Source organism: Mus pahari, chromosome 5, assembly GCF_900095145.1.
Source record: "Mus pahari chromosome 5, PAHARI_EIJ_v1.1, whole genome shotgun sequence".
Taxonomy (NCBI): domain Eukaryota; kingdom Metazoa; phylum Chordata; class Mammalia; order Rodentia; family Muridae; genus Mus; species Mus pahari.
In genome coordinates, this window is record NC_034594.1 from 132,134,947 (window position 1) to 132,161,527 (window position 26,581).

Below are 26,581 nucleotides of genomic sequence, written 5' to 3' on the forward strand. Positions count from 1 at the left end.
AAAAAAAAAAAAAAAAAAAAAAAAAAAAAAAAAAAAAAAAATCTCGAAAAAAAAAAAAAAAAAAAAAAAAAAGGTTTGTTGTGAATCAACCTCTTATTTGCAAATGTTAGTATCTCTATTTCAATCTGTCATGGTGGTGAACACCTGTAATCTGCCAGCACTTCAGAGGATGATATAGGAGGAGTTTTAATTCCATTTAAGCTTGGGCTGCACAGGGAGGCTCTACAGTGTCTTTCTCTCCCTTCCTCTTTCTTTCCACTCTTTGACACTCTCTCCCCATCCCACCCTCCCTCCATGCCTCATTCTCTCATTCTCTCTCCTTACCCCTCACCCCTCTTCCCATTTGCCTGTCTCTTTTTCTGTCCCACAAACATATTTAACCAGTCAGACCTCCTGTTAGGTACTGTTATATGCTTTATGGATATGAATTTATTTTATGGTAGTCTTAAACTAGTATTATTAAGCTTATTCTTCAGATGGCAACACTGAGCCACAAACAGGGTGTATAAAGGGTAAATAAAGGTTTTATCTTTTTTTAAAACCTTACTTTACCTTTTTTTTTTCAGTCTTTTTCTGAGAATTTATTGCTTACCCAGATTAGAGATATAAATATCTGAATATGAAAGTCTTAAAAGTCTCATGCCAAGTGAACTTTTTATATGGAGCTTTTTTTTTGTTTTGTTTTGTTTTTTTGTTTTTTTTTTTTTTTTTATATGGAGCTTTTTATTAGTAGAAACTTGTGCTTTATTCTCATTTAAAAGTGTAAAATCTAGTCTTTGAACTTGTAATCCTACCATGCCAGCTTTTAAGTGTTGGCCTATAAACCTTACCACTATACTTGGCTTTTTTTCCCCCCTTTGGAGTATAATCTTTCTTTCATATTGTAGGCTATAGTACTTTATTAACATTGTAGGAAAGAATCAGTCAAATACAATGGCATGTGAGACTTTAAATATTCAATAATATGCAATATTGTAACTACTTAAGTCACAATTATTCACATGTTAATAACAATGTAACAGAAACATTAAACTCTGTCTTACTCTTTTTAAAAGATTGGTTTATTTTTATTATATGTTTTTATATATTTATGTGTACTAACTGAGTGCCTGGTGCCAAGAAGGCTAGACAAAAGCATTGGTGGGTGTGAGTTGCTATGTGGGTGCTGGGGACCGAAGCTTGTGTTCTGTCAGTGAGACAAGTCTGCTAACCATTTAGCTGCCCTGGGACCCCCACTGTGGTTTATTTTTACTCATTCATTCTTCATGTATTATTTCAAATTCTCTCTCTTTTGTAGTTTGTAATAGTTTTGTTAAGTGTTTTCTACTTTTTAGAATTAGACTGATGTGTTAATATTTCTACTCTTAACATTTAACTCTGTTAACCTTTACAAAACTCTCCTCTTATATTTGTGAGTTGGTCACACACACGCATAATATACACTTTATCTGTATCCCCTTTCATTCATTCTTTTATTTAATAAAGAGAGTATAGCAAATTTTCATTCCATTCTCGGCCTTCATATGGCCTGTGTATTTGTAAGTTTTTATCAGTGATACTATTGATTACTTCATTATATTACAACTACTACATATATATTTCTCACGGTAATTTGAGTTATTTGTGGTGTGGATCATTTCATTAATTTTTGAAGCATCAAACCTAAGGTTTCTTTGGTATCGATCTTGATTTATTTTTAAAGTGGATTATATTTGGCATTTCATCTTGCATACCATCTCTGTCTTGTTCCATTTGTCACCTAAGTGAGTTCTGTATCCTAATAGAGATTTCTAGCACATTGTATTAGCTTTTTGGTATCAGTTGACTGTAAGAACAAACAACAAAGCAAACCAACCCCAAATACAAGTAAAGTGTCTTAAGCATTATTTAAATTGTATTCATTTCAGGAGAACTTCTAGAGCTAATTCAGCACTTCATTGATAATGTTAAAATTCTTTCTCTTAGTCGTTTTTATAGCTACCCTAGAACTTCAAAATGGCTTTAAGAAAGTTCAGAAATCACCTTATTCTGGAGACGGGGAGATAATTTTTTGCCTACATCTGAAAGACAGCATATCTCTTGTTGGCTGAGACTGTTTCAGGGCAGTACATGGCATTTCTAGAATTTGAAGAGGCAGGAGCAGCAGGAGTCCAAGTCAGACTTGGTACATAGTAAGACCTTGTTGTGAACTGAAAACAAACCATGTGACTTCTTTGCCTCATAAATGCCTGGCAACGAACAGATGGGCTAGTTTGACTTAGATTACTCACATCATGGTTGAGAAGAGATTTGTTAAAGTTATATGATATCTGAGATTTGGAAAAATAATCATATTACTAAGAAGGATGAAATGGATTTGTGTAATTATCAGCATCCTTCAAGGTATTTGTAGAAAAGCTACAACAAAGCGAAAGTCTTCAAATCTTGTGTTTTAGAAGTCACTTAAATGTTTTCACATGGTGAAAAGTTATCTTTATTGAGTAACATATAAAAGAGGGGTATATATTATAAAGAATCTCCTGTTATAATAGAAGTTGTAATAGTAATAAGTATAAAAAATGATTCCTTATTTAAAATAGAACAGAAAGCTACTACTTTCTCCTTTACATTTCTTTAAATTTGGGACTCTGTAAAGTTAAGATAAAAATTTACCTGAGGAGAACAATTAGAAGATAAATAAATTTAACAAAAATACAAATTTTGTGTGCTTTTTATCTTTGTTTTCAGTGAATGAACTCATTCTCAAACAGAAGCAAAGATTTGAGGAAAAGAGGTTCAAATTGGACCACTCAGTGAGTAGCACCGTATGTTTCAGCTCTTATTACTATTTCTATTTTTGTTTGTTTTACAATGCTGGAGATTGAATCAAGGGTGTCATATATATTAGAGAAGTACCCTATGAAATAATATTTTTTAGTCCTTTTTATTCCTATTTCTACTGAATTACTTTTAATGTTTTTATTTCAATAATAGATATGAATATTTAGTGAAGAATGGACTTTTGTAAAGGGAGCTTATTTAAGGGTATTTTACTCAGATAAGTGAATAATAACTTTCTTAAGTGCATTGTCTGTAATGGTTTATCAGACTAACCATCATTTACAGGGTCTGGTGGTGTCACCGTAGATAGTTTACTTATATCTAACATTTCAAGGGTCATATGTAAAGGTATTGTGAATATACTACTCAAAGTTTCTTAATTAAAAGGATTAGCCCCAAACTATTGAGACAAGTGAGCTTAAATTAATATTTTACCAACTGCAAGACAGAAAATATTGGTTATTTTCATTCATAATACTTAGAAATGTCAACTTAATATTTATCTTCTGTGTACCTTTTATACTTGTTAGCTAAATTTATTCAAAATAGCAACAGTATTTAAATTGTACCTCCAGTAATTGTGGAGAAGCAGGTTAGAATATGAATGTAATTTTACTTTTTATGTATTAGAAAATATTTCTTAAATTTTTGTTTTAGAATCTAAAGCTGTCTTGTTAAGTTGCCATGTTTTGTTTTGCATTGTTTTGTTTTTTTAATTTTAGAATGGGCATAGGTGGCAAATATTTCAAGATCTGCTAGGAACTGATCAAGATAACCTTGATTTGGCCAATGTCAACCTCATGTTGGAATTATTAGTGCAGAAGAAGAAACAACTGGAAGCAGTAAGTGGTGCCTAAACTTAAAAGATACTTTGTTTTAAATGATGATATAGTTATTATATAATGAAAAATACCTAGAAAGGTTTGGAAATAATAGGCCATTGTCAATAACTGATTATTAGATCAAAGACATATGAAAAGGAATTTCTTAGACCCCTGTTTTGTAGGCCCTAAGGCAAATGAACACAGGATAGTAGATTTTCAAATTTGAGAAAATTGTGCACTGGGTTAACAGTGATACAACAAACTTGTGAACTTTAAGTTATATATTGTGGAGCAGAGACTCTGGGATTGGGAATATCAGGTGTCAAGTTTAGGTTTAGTACAGGCTTGGGAGAGGATTGATAGATGTTTACGAAGTAGGTGGAGGATTGGCAATAGAACTCAGAGGGTAAAAGTCCATGCCACGCAAATCTTCTGTCCCTGGATCTCAGTGGAAGGAGACAACTAACACTAAAATATCGTTCACACACACACACACACACACACACAGAGAGAGAGAGAGAGAGAGAGAGAGAGAGAGAGAGAGAGAGAGAGAGAGAGATTGAGAGAGATATTGAGAGAGATTAAGATAAAGAAGCAAGTAGAATCAATGTTCCCTTCCTACTTAGCTGAAACTTCCTTCTCTGCCTCAGGAGAAAATTAGATTTCACTCCTTCCTCCCGTAACACGAACTCATTTTCTCATTTTTATTATTTAGGTCTTTTTCAGACATCATATAGTACCGTTTTTGTTTTGTTCTTTTTAAAAATTATACAGTTTCCTACATATACATATGTGTATAATATACTTTAATCATTTTTTATCCCAATATCCTCTTTACCTCTTTTCCCCTCCCTCCAAACCCCACCTTCCTAATAAATCTCCTCTTGATTTAATGTCCGTGTGTGTGTGTGTGTGTGTGTGTGTGTGTGTGTGTGTGTATGTGTGTGTTGGGAGGGATCAACAGCATTTAAATAGGAGCATAGAGCTGAGGGACTATTTACTTGAGCAAGGAAATTTCCTGTGCCAACAGTCTCCCACTAACAACCTCTATCTCCCTAAGGCAGTGGTGGGTGGGGATTGGCTCAGTCTTTTGGGAGGTCTTATACAAGTAACTAGTGCTGCTGTGAGTTTGTGGTGCAGCAGCTGTGCCTTGTCCAGAAGGCATTGTTTCACAGTAAGTCTTCTTTCCTGGGAACTTTTGTAAAATAGTAATATCAGAAATTTTAGACCTGACCAAGTGTCTGTTGCATAGTAAGTTAAATAATGGTTTTGTTAATCTTTATTTTTTTCTCCCCTTTCAAACCTATAAGGTGTTAGAATTGTATTTGTTTATAAACTGTCTCTCATTCTGCTTTTAAGTCTTGACATATATTTATTCTATTCATCTTCAATTTCTTAGTTCATTATATGGATTTTAGGATATCCACCAAATGTTATGGTTATATCTATCATTTATCAATACAGTCTTCATTTCTTTTGCCAGTTTGGGGTACTTATTTTCCTTGTATGTATGTATGTTTGTTTGTTTTTGTGTGTGCATGTTTTCAAAAGTTTGATTTTCATCAAACTTTACAAAAATGTATGTATGTATGTATTAAGTTTTATATCTGTGTGAGTAGCTGGTGCATGACTTTTTCTAGGCAGTGTATTTCTGTTTACCCCAAATAGAGGTTAGCTTCATATCAAAGGAACTATTTCACCCAATTCCAAATAAGGATTGCTTAAGAGAATTCTCAAGGGGAGCTGCTCTACTCCCAAAGAGCCTCTTTCTGACAGGGACAGGCTCTAGAGTCTTCTCTCCATCCACTTGTCAATGTTAATAGGACCCATCTTGTAAAAAAGGCATACATTTCTTTCCATTTATTAATGTTTATCTTAGCAAATAAAATTTTTCCAGGAAAATTATTTTCATGTTTAGAAACTACTTTAGGTCCATTGTGATTTTTTTTTCTTTATTTTATTGAGTTGGGGAAAAGAAAACATTACCTATAAATAAATGGGTTTTAACAAAAACATGCAGAGCACTAAATTCTTCTGTTATTTTTTATGGAAAGTAAGTTCATTTTTTTTTTTTTAAATTGCAACTAGCAGATGGGAAAACATATAGAAGTAGTACAATAACATAAGTGTATTTATCTCTAATACTAGTTATACAGTTGTTAATGAAAAATTTGAACTTGTATTTATTAAAGAAAATTAAAATTTTTATTATAGGAATCACATGCAGCTCAGCTACAGATCCTTATGGAATTCCTCAAGGTTGCAAGGAGAAATAAGAGAGAGGTATGTCATTTCGTGCTTATGTTTTTGTTATTTCTTGTATCTATTGTATGTAAGCATTTCAGGCTAAACATGTTTAAGTATTTTTATTTAAAAGCACTTAATTTGGTTTTCTTTCTTTCTTTCTTTCTTTCTTTCTTTCTTTCTTTCTTTCTAACATTTTTTTGGGTTTTTTTTTTTTTTTTTTTTTTTTTTTTTTTTTTTTTTTTTTTTTTTGAGACAGGGTTTCTCAGTGTATCCCTGGCTGTCCTGGGACTCACTCTGTAGACCAGGCTGGCTTCGAACTCAGAAATCCACCTGCCTCTGCCTCTGAAGTGCTGGGATTAAAGGAATGCACCACCACTGTCCAGCTTTGATGTTCTTTTCTTAAGCTTTGTTATTTTAAAACCCTTTTTCTCTTTTGTTCTTTTGTTGTACTATATATTTGGGGGGTGGGGGGGTAGGCTAAGTCTCACTGTGAAGCCCTGGCATGCCTGCAGCTATGGCCTTGGATCCATAAGGATCTGCTTGTATTAGTGTCTTGAGTGCTGAAATTAAAGGTGTGTACATGTACCACCATACCCATCTCAGTTTAATACCGCACAGTTTTCAGTGGATCTTACTTTAATGGTTAGTGGTAGAGTGCTTGCCTGCCATATGAGGAAGACCCCGGCAATCCCAACCTCAAGGACTATGAGCTTGCCATAATGATTCATCTCAAAACAATTCAGGTAGAAAATAGAACCATCATGAATTTTTCTCAAAATCAGGAAATTTAAAAGAAGTTGAAGCTTTTCCTATGGTGGGGGTAGGGGGTGGAGGGAATGATGTGAAAAGAATAGTTAAAACCTATTTGCAAAGTCCTGCAGGATACCTGAAAGCCAATTTTGTCCTCACTAATCTATAACCAGAATGTTCTAATTTAATACACACATTTCTTCAGCTCTTTCACATACATAGATAATACGTGAAGGTAATTCTGTGCTCTTGACAACATATAGAAAGTAACACTGAAATCTGAGTTTTTCAAATCCCTTTTAGGAGCTACCTAAAAGGTGCTTTTAATTATTCAAATTTTATTTGTTTATTTAATTAGATTATTAAATATTAAAATACGTAATCTGTATACTATATTCTAGACTGTTAACTTAAAAAAATAAAAATGAGCAATGTTTTTATTGTGATAAAACTGCATATTTCCAGATTTTCTTCTTTTTATTTATCTTTTTAACCTCTTTGTTAAGATTTGGAATATGCTAGTATGAATGGTTAAATACTCTTTGCATGGCTTGTGACTTTACTTCTCTATCCTAACTTTTGTGGAATTTTATTTTGTATGCTTACTGACAGAAACACCTTTATTACATATTTAGATTTACTTGTCTCTTGGTGGTTTTGGTGGAAGAGCAGGTAATGGTCATGTATTTATTTGCTTAAATTATTCTATAGAGTAGCGCTTTTTTAAAGTTAAAACAAATTTTTATTTTGTGTGTATGAGTACCTGCATAATGTACGACAAGTGCAGCTGGTGCCAGAGGAGGTCAGAAGAGGGGGATGGGTCTCACTGGAACTGAATTTGCAGATGGTTGTGAGCCACCATGTGGGTGCTGGAAACTGAATCCAGGTCCCCCGCTAGAGGGGCAAGAGTTCTTCCTGCCATCTCTCTAGCCCACATAATACTTAAGCTATTGGTTGAGCTCATGGAGTCACCTTGGGCTCTAGTTAAAATGCAGTTGGTTTTTTTGTTTTTGTTTTTGTTTTGTTTGTTTTTATTAAAGGGAGTCCTGGACCCCAACTATATGCATTTCTAGCAAGTCCCTTGGTCCTTGGATCAATCATATAGAGTAACAAGACTGAAAATATATCATGTGTGGATTTTTTTTAGATGTGAACCTTCTGCCTCCTGTTGGAAATTCTTTATAAAGTAGATAAAATTTCATATTTCTTACCTACCTTTTTCATTAAACAGAATGCATGAAGTTATATTGCAGTCATTTTACATGTTTCTTTCTTACTTATTAGACTTACGTATAGCTTATTGTAAATGTTATTTGGTTCACTGTAAAGTCCTTGATAATAAATGAATAAATGCACCAATAAAATGAATAACCCAGCCATATTAGGATATATGGGAGTTAAGTGAAATATCTGGTAATTTTCTATATATGGAAATATGTGGTTTTTACTAGTTACTGAGTTATTTTCCAGTGTCCTTTTAAGTATTAACAATTAAAAGTTTTTATAGGGAGCTGGTGAGATGGCTCAGCTGGCAAGAGCACCCGACTGCTCTTCCAAAGGTCCCAAGTTCAAATCCCAGCAACCACATGGTGGCTCACAACCATCCACAACGAGATCTGACTCCCTCTTCTGGAGTGTCTGAAGACAGCTACAGTGTACTTACATATAATAAATAAATAAATAAATAAATAAATAAATAAATAAATAAATAAATAAATAAAAAATAAAAAAATAAAAGTTTTTATAGTGATTAAAAATAGAAAGGGTTGATAATTTTACCTCACTTTTATTCCCACCTCATTTTATTGATGCTGACCAAAGTCCTGAGTCTAGTGGGTTGAGACTAAAGACATCATTACCCATGAAATGTCTGGCTGCATCAGCTTCGTCACTGCCTGAATCTGCCCTGACTCTCCAACCCCTCACAGGGCAGTGTGAGGATGGGTCTGCTTAGTTTGGAACATCCAGTGGATTTGTGTTGCAGTAAGGGATCTTAAGCTCAGGAGATCTAAATCTGACTAACCTTTTTCTGTAGAGACACACTGTTTTTATTATATTAGTCAGAAAATGAGTATGTCCTCTTCCTTATTTAGTTTATGAATATATGTGTTCAAATAATTTTGAACAAAAATTGTCTTGAAGTATACACCTTGGAGTGATGAGTTGAAGGGAGAATTGTCTCCCTACAGTAACTCTTCCTTGTGGTTCTGTGCTACCATGTGTATCTCAAAGGTAAATTCAAATCATTAGATTTGATGTCTGTACCTTTACTTTACAGGTCTGACATCTCGTTTTTATATTTAACACTTTAGCCATTACTTCTTTGTTTAAAAAAACATAGCCCCGTTCTAAACTTTATAGGGAATTCACATGACTATTGAGAGGATAGGCTCTTTAGTGGTTAAATTAGAGTCTACCTATCAATAGCATTTAGTAACTATATTTAGATGAATGTTTTCATTTTTCTTCATTGTTTGAATGGTAGAAATTTTAGTTCCACTTGTATCCATTCAAATCTGTACCAGTATTTGAATTATTGTTTAGTATTTTACTTGATTTGTGTTTGAAATAGACTTTCTGGCAAATTTCAGAACTTATTAGTTTATTTCAGTTGGAATTTGAATGATTTGAGTTTTAGCAATTTAATGTGAAATAAAACATGGAAGATTGTATCTTAAGGTTATGCTTTAGAATAGAATAGCATATACATAACTTTCTTGATTGCACAGCAGAGCATTAAAGGGATTCCAGGAACTACCTGCCTATACTCTTTCAGATTTCTTTCTTACTTGCCTGCTTGCTGACATTCTGATATATATGATTGTTTCCCTTTCTTGAATGCGTTGCTGCTAAAGTACTTGTAGATCTCCAGTTTTTAAGCTTGATATAAATGTGCTTGTACAGTATGTAATCAGCTCCTGCTTTCTTTGGCTCAGTGTTAAGCCTATATGGATATACATGACTAGTTGACTTAATGTCTTCATTAGTTTCTACTACTGTGATAAAAACCACAATGACTAAAAGCAACTGGGGTGGGTGGAAGGGTTTATTCCAGCTAGCAAGTGTTGCCTTCCAGCACTGAGGGAAGTCATGGCAGGAAGTGAAGCAGAGGCTGTGGAGAGGTGCACTTAGTGGCTTGCTTCTCATGATTTTCTCAGCCTGGTTTTTTGTTTGCTCTTTTGTTTGATTTTTTTGGGGGGTTTTGTTTGTTTGTTTGTTTTTTGTTTTTGTTAATACAACTTAGGACCACTTGCCCAGGGGTAGCACCACTTGCTGTGAGCTGGACCCTCCCAAGTCAATCATTAATTAAAAGAATGCCCCACAAGCCAATCTTGTGGGGAAGTTTTCTCAGTTGAGAATCCCCCTCTCCAAATGATTCTAGCTTGTGTCAGGTTGTCAAAAAACTAAGCAGGACATTAACTGATTCTATTTCAGTGGTCATTGAATTAAGTAAATACTATTTGCATAAACATAATTGTTGGTGGACGTTTGAGTGGTTTTTAGTTGGGACTGTACATAAACAATGTCAATATTGTTCATATGTGTATATTAGAATATTTACTTTTGTGATTATATATGTGTGAATGGAGTCAGCAAGTCATAGGTTATATATATCTTTACATTACAAACAGAATACTGTAGTGTTTTACTAAGCAGTACTCCTTGGATTGCATAGTCCTTCTGCAGACCTGTATGGGTGCTTGTATTGCATTTTATTCTTGCCAGAAATTGACAGTGACATTGCCTAGTTGAGAAACTAGGAACATTTCTTTCAAGTATGCATTGCTATCTCTTTGGAGTTTGAATTTGGGCATTTCCTTGATGGCTAACAGATTGAGCACTGTGGTATTATGTTCACTGATTCTGTAGATTATCTTGTATGTGTGTCTGAAGTACTGATTACATAATACGACTTTGTAGCTTTTCCATTTTTTTGTGGCTTAAGTTGATTTGATATAAATTAATCTATCTTACACAAAGATCATGTTCCCTGCTATTTGGAATACTATTTTCTGTTGCCTTATTTGTGCTGTTTGTTAGACAGAGGTTTTTAATAAGTATTCAAATTATTTTTCTTACAGTGTCTATTGTGCTAGGCATAAAGAATCTTTACCTGTGGTCATGAAAATTTTTCCTGTACTGTCTCTCATTGTCTTAGTTATCTTTCAAATTTGGGATTCTGCTTTACTTGGAGATTTTTATATATGATGTGACATTTAGAGATCTTTTTACGTGGATCCCCAGCCATCTGAACATCTTTATTAAAGCCCATCCTTTCCCCCGTTACTCTGGAGTTTTTCACCGTCGTTCATTATCCATGCATATACATGCTCATGCCCCTGGGCTCTCTCTTCCACTCCCATGCTCTATTTGTCTATCCTCTGGGAAGTACCATATTATACACTGAACCGAAAGTGACTGCTTTTCTTCCAGAAACTCTTGGCTATTGATGGCTCTTAGCATTTTCTTACGCATGTTTGAATCAGCTAATACATTTCCATGTTAAGCCTGCTGAGATTATTATTGGGATTACATTAACTTCAATAGAAAATTGGGAATATATCTTTATAGCCTTGTGCTTTTGAACCCATGAACATGATATTTCTGAATACTTTTATAACTTACAAACTATTTTAACATTTTTGATACTTTAAAAAGCTATCAGTCTTCCACATCCTGTTTAGATTTTATGATTTCAGTACTAATGTAGATGATATCTGTGTCTTTAATTTTATTTTCTTATTGCTGATACATAGAAATTCATCCGACTTACATATTTTTTAATCACCAGCAACCTTGTTAGACTTTCATTAATTCTAATTTGTAGATTTCTTTTTTGTTTTCTATGTACACATCATAAACTGCAATAACAATTCAATGTCTTTCTCTATGATCCTTATATCTTTTATTTATTTTTCTTGTCTTACTCTGCTGGCTAGGACATCCGGTACAGTGATGAATAGAAGTGGTGATAGCTGGGCATCCTAGTCTTGATGCTGATCTCAAAGTGAAATCATTCGACGTGTCACCATTAGGTATGGAGTTTTCTGTAGGGTTTTGTTGTTGTTGTTGTTTTTGTTTTTTAGGGTTTTTGTTTTGTTTTTAATCATTCAAGGAAATATATTTCTATTTGCCTTGAGTAAGTGGATTTTCTTTTCTTCAGTTATGAGTGGGATTGAGTATACTCTAGGAGTTTTGTGTATCTGAGGTAGTATAGAATTTATCCTTTTCATTCTGTTAATATGGATAAATAACTTAGATTTAACATCAGAAAGTCAGGAGTGGTAGTGACCAACCATCAATATTGTCCCATGGTTGTCTTTTCTAGAATGTTTCTTATTCTAGGAGATTCCACCAGGGTAGTTTATCTCTTTACTTACTTGAAATCAGCTCTTCGTGTAAAGCACGCCAGGTAATTGTGTGTACTCTCATGTATGGTTTTGATTATTAGTGCTTTATTTAAATTTTTTTCTTTCTTTTTTCTTTTTCTTTTTTTTTTTTTTCCTTTCTTTTTCCTATTTGAGACAGAGTTTCCCAGTGTATCCCTGGCTGTCCTGGAACTTGCGTAGACCAGCTGGCCTCAAACTCAACAGAGATCTGCTTGGTTTTGCCTTCCAAGTGTTAGGAATAAAGGTGTGGGCCACCATGCCTAGCTTGTTAAAATATCTTTTATGTCACTGTTTGTGGGTGAGTGTGCAGTTGTGTTTTTCTTACACAGATCTTGTGCAGTGCTGTGAAGATTGTTAACTTTGACAAGTGACTTGGGAAATGTACGCTCTTCTGGCGTTCTTTGTTTGTGGGTCAGAGTCCTTGCATCTGTGTTGCATGCCTTTTTTGAATATTTAGAAATCTAGCTAGAGGAACCATACACTGTGATTTGTTTTCAGAAGGTTTTAGATTGGGCTGGCGAGATGGCTCAGCGGGTAAGAGCACTGACTGCTCTTCCAAAGGTCCTGAGTTCAAATCCCAGCAACCACATGGTGACTCACAACCATCCGTAACAAGATCTGATGCCCTCTTCTGGAGTGTCTGAAGTCAGCTACAGTGTACTTATGTATAATAATAAATAAATCTTAAAAAAAAAAAAAAAAAAGAAGGTTTTAGATTATTGATCCAGTTAGATAGTTAACGCGCTGGTTCAGACTTTTGTTGGATGTGTATATGAAATTTTCTACCAAGAGCTTTTGATGGAAGTTTGTTTTAAGTTTTTTATTGTCAAAACTTGGTGACCTCTTTTTCTGATACTACCTATCAAGTTTGTTTTTTATTTTTTATTCTTGACTAGTTTTTTAAAGGGATGTTATCAGTTTTATAAATTTTATCCTGAGGATTAACTTTGACTTTGTCCCTGTGGTAATCTTCTGTCCTTTATTACCACTCCCTCACTGCTTGGCTTTTGTTTCTTGTGTATTGCTCTGGGTGTGCTTCTTATGTAGACTGTCAAGCAGCGGGGTGTGGCTGTACTTTCTTCTTTTTGTTTTAGCTACATCAAATGGTTTTGAATTGGACTTTATATGGAACTGTTTTAAACAGTGGATTACTTAGATAAAAACATTATTTGAATATGAAGATTTTCATTTTTTTCCTATAGTCATTTGCTAGTTTAATATACCATAACGAAACACTGTGACTTTTATTTTTAATGTTTTAATTTTAATTATTTTTTGAGAGAGGGCTTTGCTGTGTAGCCTTTGGCTAGCCTCAAGCTAACTACATAGCTCAGGCTGGCCTTGAATTCTCAATCTTTCTGCCCCAGCTTTTACATTACTGGGATCTCTGGTTTGTACTCTATACTATAAATCCATATATTATTTGCACTAAATGATAGATTTCATTGTGACATCTTCAACGTATAGGTAATGTGCTGTGATTGTTTCTGCTCGGGATAACTCCTTTATTAGTTTCCCTTTTACTTCTGCTCAGAGATTCCTTTTGGTACTGAAGATTAAACTGGGCTCTATATGCATGCTAAGCAGGCGCTGCCTCGACCTCTCCAGACTTCTTAGCACTCTGGACCCTCAGGCACACCTTTAATATGTGCAGAATCCTTGTAATTTGGTCAATTCCATTTGTTGATTCTTGCTATTGGAGTATCGTTCAGACAGTTCTTGTTGGTGCTGTTTCTTTGTTTATCTTATATTTTCTCTTTACAGTTAGGTATTTGGTCCATTTGAAATTGATTTTATTTTTCCTTTTTTTAAATTGTGGGTAAATGGTGGGAATCTATTTCATTCTTTTATATGCAGATATCCAGTTTTCATAGCATCATTTGCTAGCCAGTCTGTTTTTCCCCAAGATGTGTTTTGGTGCCATTGTTGAATTCTGTGGATATAGTTACATCGATCATTTTGGGGTCTTCTATTCTAGTCTTGCCTAGTTTTGCGTAGTAAACATTTTGTTTTCTTCATTGTAGCAGTTTTGTATAATTTGAAATTATGTGTTATGATATTTCTAGCTTGTTTTAGTTCAGGATTGCATTACCTATTTGGAATTTTAGGGATTTTGTTCTCTATTTCTGTGGAAGTATTAGAATTTTGTTAAAATTCCTCTTTTGATTTATCTGTACTGTTCACATTGAATCTGTGAACTTTGTTTAGTGACATTACCATGTTTACAATACTAATTTTGCTGGTCCTCGAACGTGAGAGATGTTTATATCTTCTGGTGTCTCATTCAATTTTCTTCTTCAGTGTTTCATAGCTTTTCATTATAGATTTTTTTTTTTTTTTTGCTTTCTTTGCTAGATATATTCCTTGAAAATGATTTAATTTCTTTACATAAATATTTGCCATCTGGTAGACAGTAAGTTCTGAAATAGCATGTATGGCAGTGTAAACTTGGAAATGTGTGTTTTTTAATTCTTTACTGAGTCTGCGGTCCTGCTATATTGATTCTGAAGCATTGTGTTTGAGGTGATTTTATCACTGGCTGTGTGTGTGTGTGTGTGTGTGTGTCTAGAAGTCAGATGACAACTGCATGTGTCACTGACCTAGAACTTGTCAAGTAGGCTAAGCAGGTTAGCTAGGCTGGCTCAGCCTCTCCAGTACCACACCTAGCATGTTTAAAAAGACACTTTGTCTCTCTTGTGTTTAGACCTAAGGTAGATCTACTAAAAACAATACCAGATATGTAGGCCTGTTACTTGTTGTTTTTTGTTAATCCTTTTTGAAATTTTTTATTATTGTATTTAAAAAGAAAAAACATTCCTTCCTATTACAGTTGTCTATTGGAGGCTATCACATGAGTGCTTTCATGGCTGTGAAGTTCAGAGGACAACTTCCAGAAGTGTTTCTCTCCTTCCACTGTGGGTCCAGAGATAGAGCCGAGCTCTTTTGTTAAGTGCTTTTTCCTGGCTGAACCATCTCATTGTCCATAATGTATTTTTCTCCATGATTTCTTGACCAGGCTTTCAAATTCCTCTTTTGATTTATCTGTACTGTTTTCTTTGCAGGGAGATCTTACATAGTCCAGGCTGACCTTCAGTAAGCCAAGAATGACCTCAACCTCCTGATTCTCTAGCTTCTATCTCCCATGTATTGGGATTATTGGCCTGTACTTGGCTATTTGAATTTGTTTCTCCCCCCCCCCCCCAGTGATTGCACTACATTTATAGTCATTTGACTTTTTTTTAAATATGCCTGTACACTAGTATGTGAGTGTGTGTGTGTGAGTGTGTGTGTGTGTGTGTGTGTGAGTGTGTGTGTGTGTGTATATATTAGAAGTCAGATGATAGTGTCAGGTGTCTTCCTCAGTTGCTCTTTATGTTATATATTTGGGTAGGGTCTCTGACATGAAACTGAGGTCACAAAATCAGTCTTCTTAGCCAGCTTGCTCAGGGGATCCCCCTGGATCTACCTGCTACATGCTAGGATTGTAGGGAACCTTCCATGCCTGCCTTTCATTTAAGTGGGTTCTAAGAATCTGAACACATGGCAGTCAATCTCTGAGCTTCCTCTCTGGCCCCTAACAGTTTGTATCTTACTGTAGTGTGTATTGGTATTGCTATTCATTTACATTTGCTTTTAAATAAGCTGTCTTGTTTTCCCTATTTGTTCATTTCTTTATTTATTCTTTTGTTTGTTTCTTCATTTAAACAACTCCTCTAGGAATGCTGAATGATGTCTTAGTATCAAGACTGTCATTAGATACGTAGTATGTGTCTTAGTATTTTATGGAACAGTAAGGGTTTTCTTATACTTTGGTTAAATGGTTTGCTCTTGGTAGTTTCTCTTACTTATTTCTCAAATAGTTTTAGATTTCTGTTTTACTTTATGATTCTTCCTTTGGGTTATAATGCCTATAGGCTAAGTTTAGCATGGTTCTTTCAAATATTTGTTTGTTGTCTTCTGGTGTACTAGTACTAAAATACCTTGTATTGATATCTTGAAATGGAAATGTTTGAATCTAATATGCAATTTATAAGCTCATTTTTTTATTATTATTTTCTTTATTTACATTTCAAATGCTATCCCGAAAGTTCCCTATAACCCCTCCCCCCTGCCGCCCCTGTTCCCCTACCCACCCACTCACACTACTTGGCCCAGGCCTTCCCTTGTGCTGGGTCATATAAAGTTTGCAAGACCAAGGGGCCTCTCTTCCCAGTGATGGCCAATTAGGCCATCTTCTGCTACATATGCAGCTAGAGACTCGAGCTCAGGGGGTACTGGTTAGTTCATATTGTTGTTGTACCTACAAGGTTGCAGCCCCCTTCAGTTCCTTGGGTTCTTTCTCTAGCTCCTCCATTGGGGACCCTGTGTTCCATCCAATAGCTGGCTGTGGGCATCCACTTCGGTGTTTGCCAGGCACTGGCATAGCCTCACAAGAGGCCGCAATATCAGGGTCCCCTCAGCAGAATCTTGCTGGCATGAGCATTAGTGTCTAGGTTTGGTGGCTGATGATGGGATGGACTCCCGAATGGGGTAGTCTCTGGAGTCTCTGGATAGTCCATCCTTTCATCTTAGCTCTAAATTTTGTCTCTGTACCTATATCCTTTCATGAGTATTTTTTTTTTTTTAAATCTCATCTCTCTTTTTTTTTTTTTTTTAAAGATTTATTTATTTATTATATGTAAGTACACTGTAGCTGTCTTCAGACACTCCAGAAGAGGGAGTCAGATCTTGTTAGGGATGGTTGTAAGCCACCATGTGGTTGCTGGGATTTGAACTCTGGACCTTCGGAAGAGCAGTCGGGTGCTCTTACCCACTGAGCCATCTCACCAGCCCTTTCATGAGTATTTTGTTCCTTATTCTAAGGAGAAATGAAGTATCCACACAATGGTCATCCTTCTTGGTTTTCTTCTGTTTTGCATAATGTATCTTCGGTATTCTAAGTTTCTGGGCTAATATCCGCTTATCAGTGAGTGCATATCTAGTGACTTCTTTTGTGATTGGGTTACCTCACTAAGGATGATACCCTCCATATATATCCATTTGCCCAAGAATTTCATAAATTCATTGTTTTTAATAGCTGAGTAGTACTCCATTGTGTAAATGTACCACAGTTTCTGTATCCATTCCTCTATTGAGGGACATCTGGGTTCTTTCCAGCTTCTGGCTATTATAAATAAAGCTGCTATGAACATAGTGGAGCATGTGTCCTTATTACCAGTTGGAAGATCTTCTGGGTATATGCCCAGAAGAGGTATTGTTGGGTTCTCCGGTAGTACTATGTCCAATTTTCTGAGGAACCACCAGACTGATTTCCAGAGTGGTTGTACAAGCTTGCAATCCCACCAGCAATGGAGGAGTGTTCCTATTTCTCCACATTCTCGCCAGCATCTGCTGTCACCTGAATTTTTAATCTTAGCCATTCTGACTGGTGTGAGATGGAATCTCAGGGTTGTTTTGATTTGCATTTCCCTGATGACTAAGGATGTTGAACATTTTTTCAGGTGTTTCTCAGCCATTCGNTATTCCTCAGTTGAGAATTCTTTATTTTATAAGCTCATTTTCTTCAGATTTCCTTTTATCTTAATTTCATGGCTGACGACCAAGATAACTTTTAACACCTTTTTATATTCATTAGGATAGCACTTGTTAAACTTTATTTTAATTGATTTTATGTGCATGCATGTGTTGACTGCATGGATGTCTGTGTATCGCATTTGTGACTGGTACTTACAGAGGCTAGAAAACGGTTGGTTGCGAGCTGCTAGAAATTAAACCCATGTTCTAAAGAACAGCTGAGTAATCATTCTATAGCCTTAAAATCTTGGTTTTTAAAGTATAAATTATTTGATATTAGCCATTTTTTTTTGTAATTCATCTTCAATATGTATAGCAGCCTCAGACTAGTGAGATGACTCAGCAATTAAGAATTTGATAACTTAGTTATGTTATTGACCAAACCTGATGTGGGTTATCTATGTTGATATAGGTTGCTATGTTGTTTTAGGTTTTATTTTAACTGTTTGTTGCATTCATTTTAAAGAACCCTTAAAATAAAACAAATTTTAAGTAAAGATATTTAGCAGTGTTGCATGCATTTCAGAATAATAAAAATATTTAAGAGGTGGCCATGAGAGCACTTTGTTCATTTTAAGTCTAAACCACTGGGATTTTAAATGTCTGTGAAACAAGATTTTGTTAAGGATAAGGAATAATGGGATGTTGTAGCTGGCTAAATAGGCTGAGTGAGAATCATTAACTGCATGATTTTATGTGTACTTTGTGTGTGAGAGTGGAGGACAAATAGTTGGAAATAACATTGGGATGATTGGAGAGGAAGTTGTGGGTTTGTGTGTATTCTGAGTTTGGGGCATTAAAGAATTGGTCAGTGGAACAGCCTTTATTTGAAAGACTACCAAGCTGTCAGTGTCTTCAAGTAAGACACTAACTAGTGTTTTAGTTAAGATAGAAATGCTGTGTTAAACTTTTTAACATTGAGCAAAGTTATCTTAAAGTAGATACAATGTTAAGTTGAAAAGGTGGGTAAAACTAATCACTTTTTTGTAACCATTGATTTTGCTGATAAATGTATCTCCTTCCTTGATTTGGTGGCTAAATTTGGCTTCTGTTCCTTCTTCCAGTTAACAAGTGTCTTATTTTGCCTGCCTCTATGATGTTAGCTTCTCTAATGTCTACTCTTTGGCTCGTTGTTTCTGATTAAATTGATGTTCCGTGTTACATTAATTACCATGGATCCCTTTTATTATTTCCTTTTTTCATAGCCTTAGCATTTGTCTTGATTGTCTTTACCTATTGTAAAATTGAGTAAGTCCTTTAAGACTCCATCTTTGACTTGAGATCTGATTTCATTTAGATCCTGTGTTTGAACAAACATTACCTCCATTGTACTATTCTCCATACTTAGCAAAGTGCTAAGGTGATAAATATTTGGATTAATAAGGTCATCAGTTACATAGCCTTCACTGTGCTTATTTTGCTGTAGTAGACAATACCAATGCTAACAAACCTTTAAATGCTCTCCTGTACCTGGCATGAGAGGATTAAATCCCAAGGTCCTATTTCTTGAGATAGTGTTGCAGTGGTTGATCGGTTGTTTTTTAGAGCAAGAAGGGCTGCTTTGGCTCTCGTTCCAGTTTTTCTGTATACCCCTTGAAAGGTCTTGAACAAAATACCTATCCTTTCTGTGCCTTATTTTCTTAATAGACACAGACTTTGCTTCAAATCTGGCAACCAGTATTACACAATTATGTATTACTGTTTTATATTTTAAAATTGTTCAGTATATATGGATTAAAATAAAACAGCCAGTTATGGTTGCTCAGTGTAGTTCAGAGTTTCTGGAAAGCAGCTTAGTGTACAATGAAAATTTTATAGCTATTTCTGTTGAACAATTTCTATTTTAATCTGTAAATGGTATTTTCAAATGTTACTTAATAACTCTTATTAGTTGTTATTATAATCTATCTAGTTCCCCAATAATAGAAGCAAAATCCTATGGATTTTTAAATCAGCTTTAGCACAATTACTGGATGAATTACCCCTAATCTATTTTTCTGTATGCTAGACTGGTTAATTCCCAGCTGAGCTCCCTGAGTACTTGCTGTTTGTGTCTTGCCTGGGTTATTTTCTGCTGTCAGTCTGTACTGTAGAGTGGGGAGGCATTTCTCTCAACCAAGTGTTCCTGGTCCATTATGTCTAATGGAGATCTACTGTTCTGTCTTCTCTTTCCTTCTCTCTCCTTCTTCTTCTTTCTTACCTCTTGGTCCCTACTGGGACTCTCAGCCTGGTAGCTGAAAACATGCCTACTTGTATTCACCCTAGTAATTGGCTTTAGCCACTTTTATTTAACCAATAGCTTTAAATTGGGGAGCAAGATTTATACAACACAGGCTGGTTTACATGAGAATCTGCAACCAGACCTTGGCATTCAGAATTTAGCATTTCTATACACAGCACCAGACCAATCCCCAACATTACTCATCTCTTAATTAAAAAAAGGAAATAACTTTATAATACAAGGAAAATGATAATATTTGAGACGCTTGTATGTCCTAGGTTTATGATAGTTGTTAACATCTTAAATCTCTGGTAAGAAAGAAATGTTTCAATATATAATTGAATGTTATCCTATTATTGAAGTGCTTATATTTTATTGACATGAAAATGGCTGTGATGCAGTGGGAACATTATGAAAAGCAAGATAGTTAATTCCTTTAAAAATCATGATATGTAACTATTACAGTGTGCAATTCATAGTTGCTTTGGAGTTGATTTTAACCACTATCAGACTAGTGGAATAAGTTAGAATGGTTGCCTCTTTTTTAAAATTCAATGAGATGTGAAAGCTTTTTGGATATCTTATATTTTAATATATTTTAAGTCACTTTATTGGCATCATTCATTATTTATATTTTATTGTAAAGTCAGTCTGCTATAATAAACATAACATTATGTTCCCATGAAAAGTATTATCTACATTTGAATGTCAGCATTTTACTTCTTTGATTTTCTTCTCTTTCAGTCCCCTTCTTTTGCACTTAATGGTCAGTTCAGTAGGCCTTTCTTGTTTTTCTTTAAACCAAATGTAAGGTTAATTTTTTTTCCATGCTGTTGATGATGTGGTTTAGATTAGAATTTTTTCTTTTCTCTCTCCCTTTCTTTAATCTACAGCAATTGGAACAGATCCAGAAGGAACTAAGTGTTTTGGAAGAGGATATTAAAAGAGTGGAAGTAAGAAATCAAGAAATTCTCACATTTCTCATAGTTTTACTTTATTTTTAATTAACAGTTTAGCTGTGCAGGGAGACAAAGTCTGAATACTTTTTTCAAGATAAATTGTAATCTAAATTTATATTGACATTTATTATACTAATTTTTGATTAAATGGAACAAAATTTGGCCTAATTTTCTATTTGTAGGCCAATTAATTTACATAATTATTACTAATTATTTAAATTAATTTACTACTAATCCTTCATTATTTCCTTAAAATGATTGATCATTTCATCTTTTATTAAATTTATTTTTACAATCTACTGCTTGTATTAACATATACTAATGTTAATTAAAAATGATATAAAGACATTGACACTATTGTTGGAATTCATAATAAAGTCCAGATTACATACAGAAATTCATTGGGAGATTCAGAGACTATTGTGGGTTGAGGTCACTACATCTGGCTAAATTTAAATTTAGTGTTTTTAGTATTTACACATGTGATTTTCTTTTGCCGACATTAAGAAAGAACAAAGGATAATGAATGATGTAGTATTTAATCGGAATTCAGTATCCCTTATAATATTACTAATTTATTATATTTATGTTACCTGTTAAGCCATTTTGAGCTAAGGCAGAAGTAATTTTACCTGATTATGTATCTATAGTTGCATTTCAAATTTGCTATTTTTCCACTAATGAGAACATTCTACATAAAAAGGCCAGTCATGAGATTTAAAGACATAATTTATATGATTATCTTTGATTAGCCCCTTTAGGTTAATGAGCAGAAATTAGAATTTATGTCATTGTTGGACAAAGTCAGTATTTTATTCAAGAATGCTACTCTTTTTGTTTTTATTACTTGTAGATTACTCCTAGAGAGTGACAGATATATTCTCAGTTCTTGTCAGTTAATTTGGAGATTTGACTGTTAACAATCCAGTCACCATGTCATCTTATTTATCCTAGTGTCCACTAATCGATCATCACTTGTATGAATAGTTCACCGTGTAAAAAATACACTGCGTCCTCTTTGATGTACTTCTTTTTGGCCTTTTCTTCATTGGATGCTTTCTTTAGTTAGAGCAGGATTTTTTAGGAATTATAGTTCTTTAACACTAGGCAAGACTTCCTTCTTAATTTCAGATGAACTTTATTTTTGTATTCTATGGAAAGGAATCCTTGAGAAGTTTGATAAAAAGCTGGGGCTAGAACAGAATGAAATGCCATATGCCTGTTTGAGTTATACACCTGCTGTTTGGAGTATGTACAATAACTCATATAATTACAATTTCAGGAAATGAGTGGCTTGTACTCTCCTGTCAGTGAAGATAGCACAGTGCCTCAATTTGAAGCTCCTTCTCCGTCACACAGGTACAAAGCTTTACATCAGTAATTGTTCGGGATTTGTATTCAGTGTTCATGGTACTGTAGTTCTCAGGAGCCTTGTTAATGAAGACTGTGACATGACACCACTGAGAACAAGGGTGCAGAGAGCCAATTTCTATTTTATTTTTTGGCTTAAGTTAGTAGGTAGATGTTACAGTGTTTTAAATTTACACATGGATTAAAAGTTTGAGGTTTTTGATGTCTTTTAAATTAATGTCAGATCTTAAATCAAAATATGGAAACATAATATGGTAATAGTAAGAAAAGTAAGATAAAAAACCTTGGTCCTGGCACATGTCTTTAAAATCTCAGCACTCAGGAGGCAAATGTAGGAAGATCTCTGTGAGTTCCAGGATAGATAGGGACACAAAGCCCCTGTTTTGAAATGATGATGAAAAGAAATTTAAACCTTTTTTATTCTAACTCACTGTACTTTTGGTGGTTGGTTACTTTTCCCAGCTTTAAAAATGAAAGCATTAGAAAAACTTGTTAGTCCAAGTCTTTCTTACTTTGTTTTTTTCAATCTGTCTCTCTCTCTGTCTGTCTGGTTCACATTATCTGTACTGGGCTGGCCTTTCTGCTACAGCTCCACTTGCTTCCCGTGTGCTAGAGTACTTGTTTTACAAGATGTGTATCTCTGTAACTGCGGTAGCCGTTTTCTTGGTGGTGTGGGTGAGTGTGCTGGTTTGTAGAGGAGGCTAAGGAATTCTTGAGTTGCCCAGACTAGTTTTAGACTCCCAGTCCTTTGATCTCAGCATTCAAAGTAGGTGCGATTTTGTACACACACTACCATGTCTATCCTTGTATTCTTCCTAGCTTGGGAGGTAGAAACTTGAGTGTTAAGAGTTCAGAATCACCCTTAGTTATACAACCAATTCAAGGCCAACCTAAGTTACATGAGACCTTACTTCCAAAAATCAAAAATAATTAAACTTAATCCTATAAATTATTAAGTCTTACCATCATTACAGCTTGGATTATGTTATGTGTAAAAAAATAATTATATATCTCTTACCCAACTATATCCTTAGATTTTAGAAACAGCTTCATTTGACTATTTATAGAATACAAGAAACAAATGTGGTACCTTTAGCTGTCAAATTTATTTCATTAAATAAGTACTGTCTAAATTTTGGACTTTGTCATTTTATACTTAAATGTTCAATAGGAGCAACAGCCAAATAAGGTAGTATTTCACCTGTTTCATAATTGTTTTAATAAACAATCCTAAAGACAAGATCTGTTATCTTTAAGCCTGTCATTCACTTTCTGATGTTTGGTGTTCTTGGCAACAGGGCTGTTTTTTTGTTCTTTGGGTTTTGTTTTGTTTGTTTGTTAGTAACTGAATACAGGGAAATTGTTCAGTATCACAAACATTTCAATAGTAAACTGGTAATCCATTCCCAATTTCATGTCACTCACTTTAACAGAAAATATTAACTATTATAATATTAGTGTATTAGATTTTATGAATCTTGAAGATTATATTTGTTGAATGCCTCTCATTAGAGATCAGGCAGTTTGTTTACTGAATCTTGATGACAAAGTTTGTGCCTTTATGGAGAGATCCTAGTTGTCTAACAGTCACAGAAGTTCATAACCTAAATCTGCAGCCTTCAGGAGAACAGATTAGCAGGCCAGATGTTTACAGGAATATTCTGTTTTAGCTAGTTGAGCTTTTCCAAAGAGACAACAACTGTTGGAGTGAAGCTGAAACATGCTGGAAAAACCATTGGGTCTGATTTGGATTTTAAAATGTTTTCAATTTCCATGTGGAAGAGAGAGAAGACATGTTATGTCTTTCTTGACTTCATACCTTTGGAAGCAGAGAGAAAAGTTAGAATACTTATGAAGGAGAGTGAGAGCTTGGGTTATGATTTTGTTGGTAACAGTGGGGAAGGTAGTTAGTTATTAGCATAAACTAGGCATGCTGAAGAGGCAGAGGCAGATGGATCTCTGTGCTCGAGGTCAGCCATGGAGGACTGCTTGTGAGATACTGTGTCTCACCAAACAAAACCAAATGTCCAAAACAAAGCAACAAGGGAACAGAATGAAGAGGCAAACCATGAACAAGAATCTCAGATAGAGTGGGCTTGGGAACCTTACACATTCACTTGCTGTATTTTAATGTTGTTTACTGATTATTTGGAGTAGAGATTAAAGACTAACCAGGAGCTTTTTATAGTGAGCACTAGAGATGAATTACTTTACCTTATGCCTTGGAAAGGGGTTGAATTGATGTTGTAGGCATGAGAAGACGCTGAATTGTAAATGAGTGTAGAGAATACTTTTTTCATTACCTGCTTATCATCATTAATAACATTGATAGGTAATAAAAGTACAAGTTATTAAAATTGTTCTTAAAACTTTAATTTTCTTTCTTTAGAATACTGGAAGACTTTAAGTCATTTATCCCAAATTTGGATTCTGTCAGCTAGGCATAAAACACAGTGAAGACACTGTGATATAGTTGTGAATATGGCAAACCCCCAGGCCCTATTCCCATGATTATGCTGTCTTGGGATGGGAAATAATTTCTCTTAGTAAATTAATCATTTTGTTTAAAGAACAGAATGTGTAGAATTTTTGACTCCCAAGAACTTTAATGTATTAAAACTCATTTTCCTATGAAATGATAATGACTATATTTTATTTATACTTATTTTAGAATTTTTATGAAATGTGTGTGTGTGTGTGTTTGTGTGTCTGTGTGTGTATGTCTGTGTCTGTGTGATATAGATATATGTGCACAGATGAGAGTGCTGTGCATAGAGGTAAGAGCAGGATACTAGGTGCTGTCTTAGTTAGGATTTTACTTCTGTGAACAGTCACTATGACCGAGGTAACTCTTATAAGGACAACTTTTAATTGGGGCTGGTTTGCAAGTTCAGAGGTTCAGTCCATTATCATCAAGGTGGGAGTATGGCAGTGTCCATGCAGGCACAATACAGGAGTTGCTGAAAGTCCTACATTTTTTATCTGAAGGCTACTATGAAAAGACTGATTTCTAGGTAGGTAGGATTGAGGGTATTAAAACCCACTCCCAGAGAGACACACCTTTTCCAACAAGGCCACACTTCTTAAATGTGCCACTCCCTGGGCCCAGCATATTTAAAACATCACAGGTATCATGCTTAAATCATTTTCAACCTAATTCTCTTGAGTCACAATCTTTCACTGAATCTGGAGTGTGCCATCATTTTCCTGCGTCTTTCCAGTTACTGGGAATATAGGTGCATGTGGCCACATGGCTTTTACATTGATTCTGGGAATTCAAACTCGTCTTTATACCTGAACGAACATCAAGCACTCTTTTTCTTGAGCAGCTGTCTTCCTGGCCTTATAAAATGCTTTGTGATTCTTGCTATGAACATTGTCATGGTCTATTAAAATTCTGAAATCTAGAGTTGTGCAGAGTCATTATTTCAGTCCTTCTTGGTTGTCAGGCAAGACTCCTGTTTGAAAAACAGGATTTTGAATCCTTATTATCTAGTATAATTTATTTTATATGATAGAGCTCCCAAAAACTGAAAAACATGTCTGGAGGTAGGATGGTAGAGATAATACTTTAGAAAATATATAAGCATTATTTGTAATATGTAATATCTGGATTACAGATTTGTTTTAAATTAGCTCAAATAAAGTGTGTTAAGATATTTCATTATATGAGAGGAGTAGGTAAAGGTATCTAAATATTTTTCTTTTGTATAAAGTTGTGTATTATTTTTTAACAATAGAAAATGAATAACATTTAGTATAGCACTTAAATATCAGAACAAATTAATATCAGTCACTTTCTGAGGACAACTTTGAGAAATGTCTACCAAAGATCCATGAATCGAGCAGGTGACACCACATTTTCGGGCCAATACTAGGTGATGATTATAAGGATGAAATAATTGCATAAGTAGCCCAGTTGTATTCTATTCCATTTCTTCCTAATTTTTAACCATTTTAGGATGTTCAGTATGAGTAAATACTTCTTTTTTAAGATTTATTTATTATATATATATATATATGAATATGAATATGAGTACACTGTAGCTGTACAGATGGTTGTGAGCATTAGAGATCAGGCAATTGTGGGAATTGAACTCTGGTTCTGCTCACTCTAGCCTAAAGATTTATTTATTATTATATGTAAGTACACTATAGCTGTCTTAAGACACACCAGAAGAGGGCGTTAGATCTCATTACGGATGGTTGTGAGCCACCATGTGATTGCTAGGATTTGAACTCGGGAACTTTGGAAGAGCAGTCAGTGCTCTTAACCGCTGAGCCATATCTCCAGCCCAAGTAGATAACTTCTTAAGCATTCATCCAAAGTGCTAAATTCTGCTTTCTTTTTCTTACTCCACTATTATAGTTTTAATATAAACCATCACACTTGCTTTGAAGGGACCTTGGCTTAAAGGTTTTATT

General features: G+C 34.6%; 1 protein-coding gene across 2 annotated transcripts in view; it reads left to right on the forward strand.

Moving 5' to 3' along the window:
* Window positions 1-26,581, forward strand: part of Cop1 (COP1 E3 ubiquitin ligase) — a 119,893-nt gene that overhangs the window by 16,450 nt on the left and 76,862 nt on the right. Inside the window, exons 4-8 of one of the 2 annotated variants that reach the window (XM_021199350.2) lie at window positions 2,728-2,804; window positions 3,543-3,662; window positions 5,859-5,927; window positions 20,720-20,779; window positions 22,068-22,144. In XM_021199350.2, the coding sequence (XP_021055009.1) occupies window positions 2,728-2,804; window positions 3,543-3,662; window positions 5,859-5,927; window positions 20,720-20,779; window positions 22,068-22,144 (403 nt within the window). The remainder of the gene's footprint in view (window positions 1-2,727; window positions 2,805-3,542; window positions 3,663-5,858; window positions 5,928-20,719; window positions 20,780-22,067; window positions 22,145-26,581) is intronic. The other variant, XM_021199351.2, reaches the window with a different exon arrangement.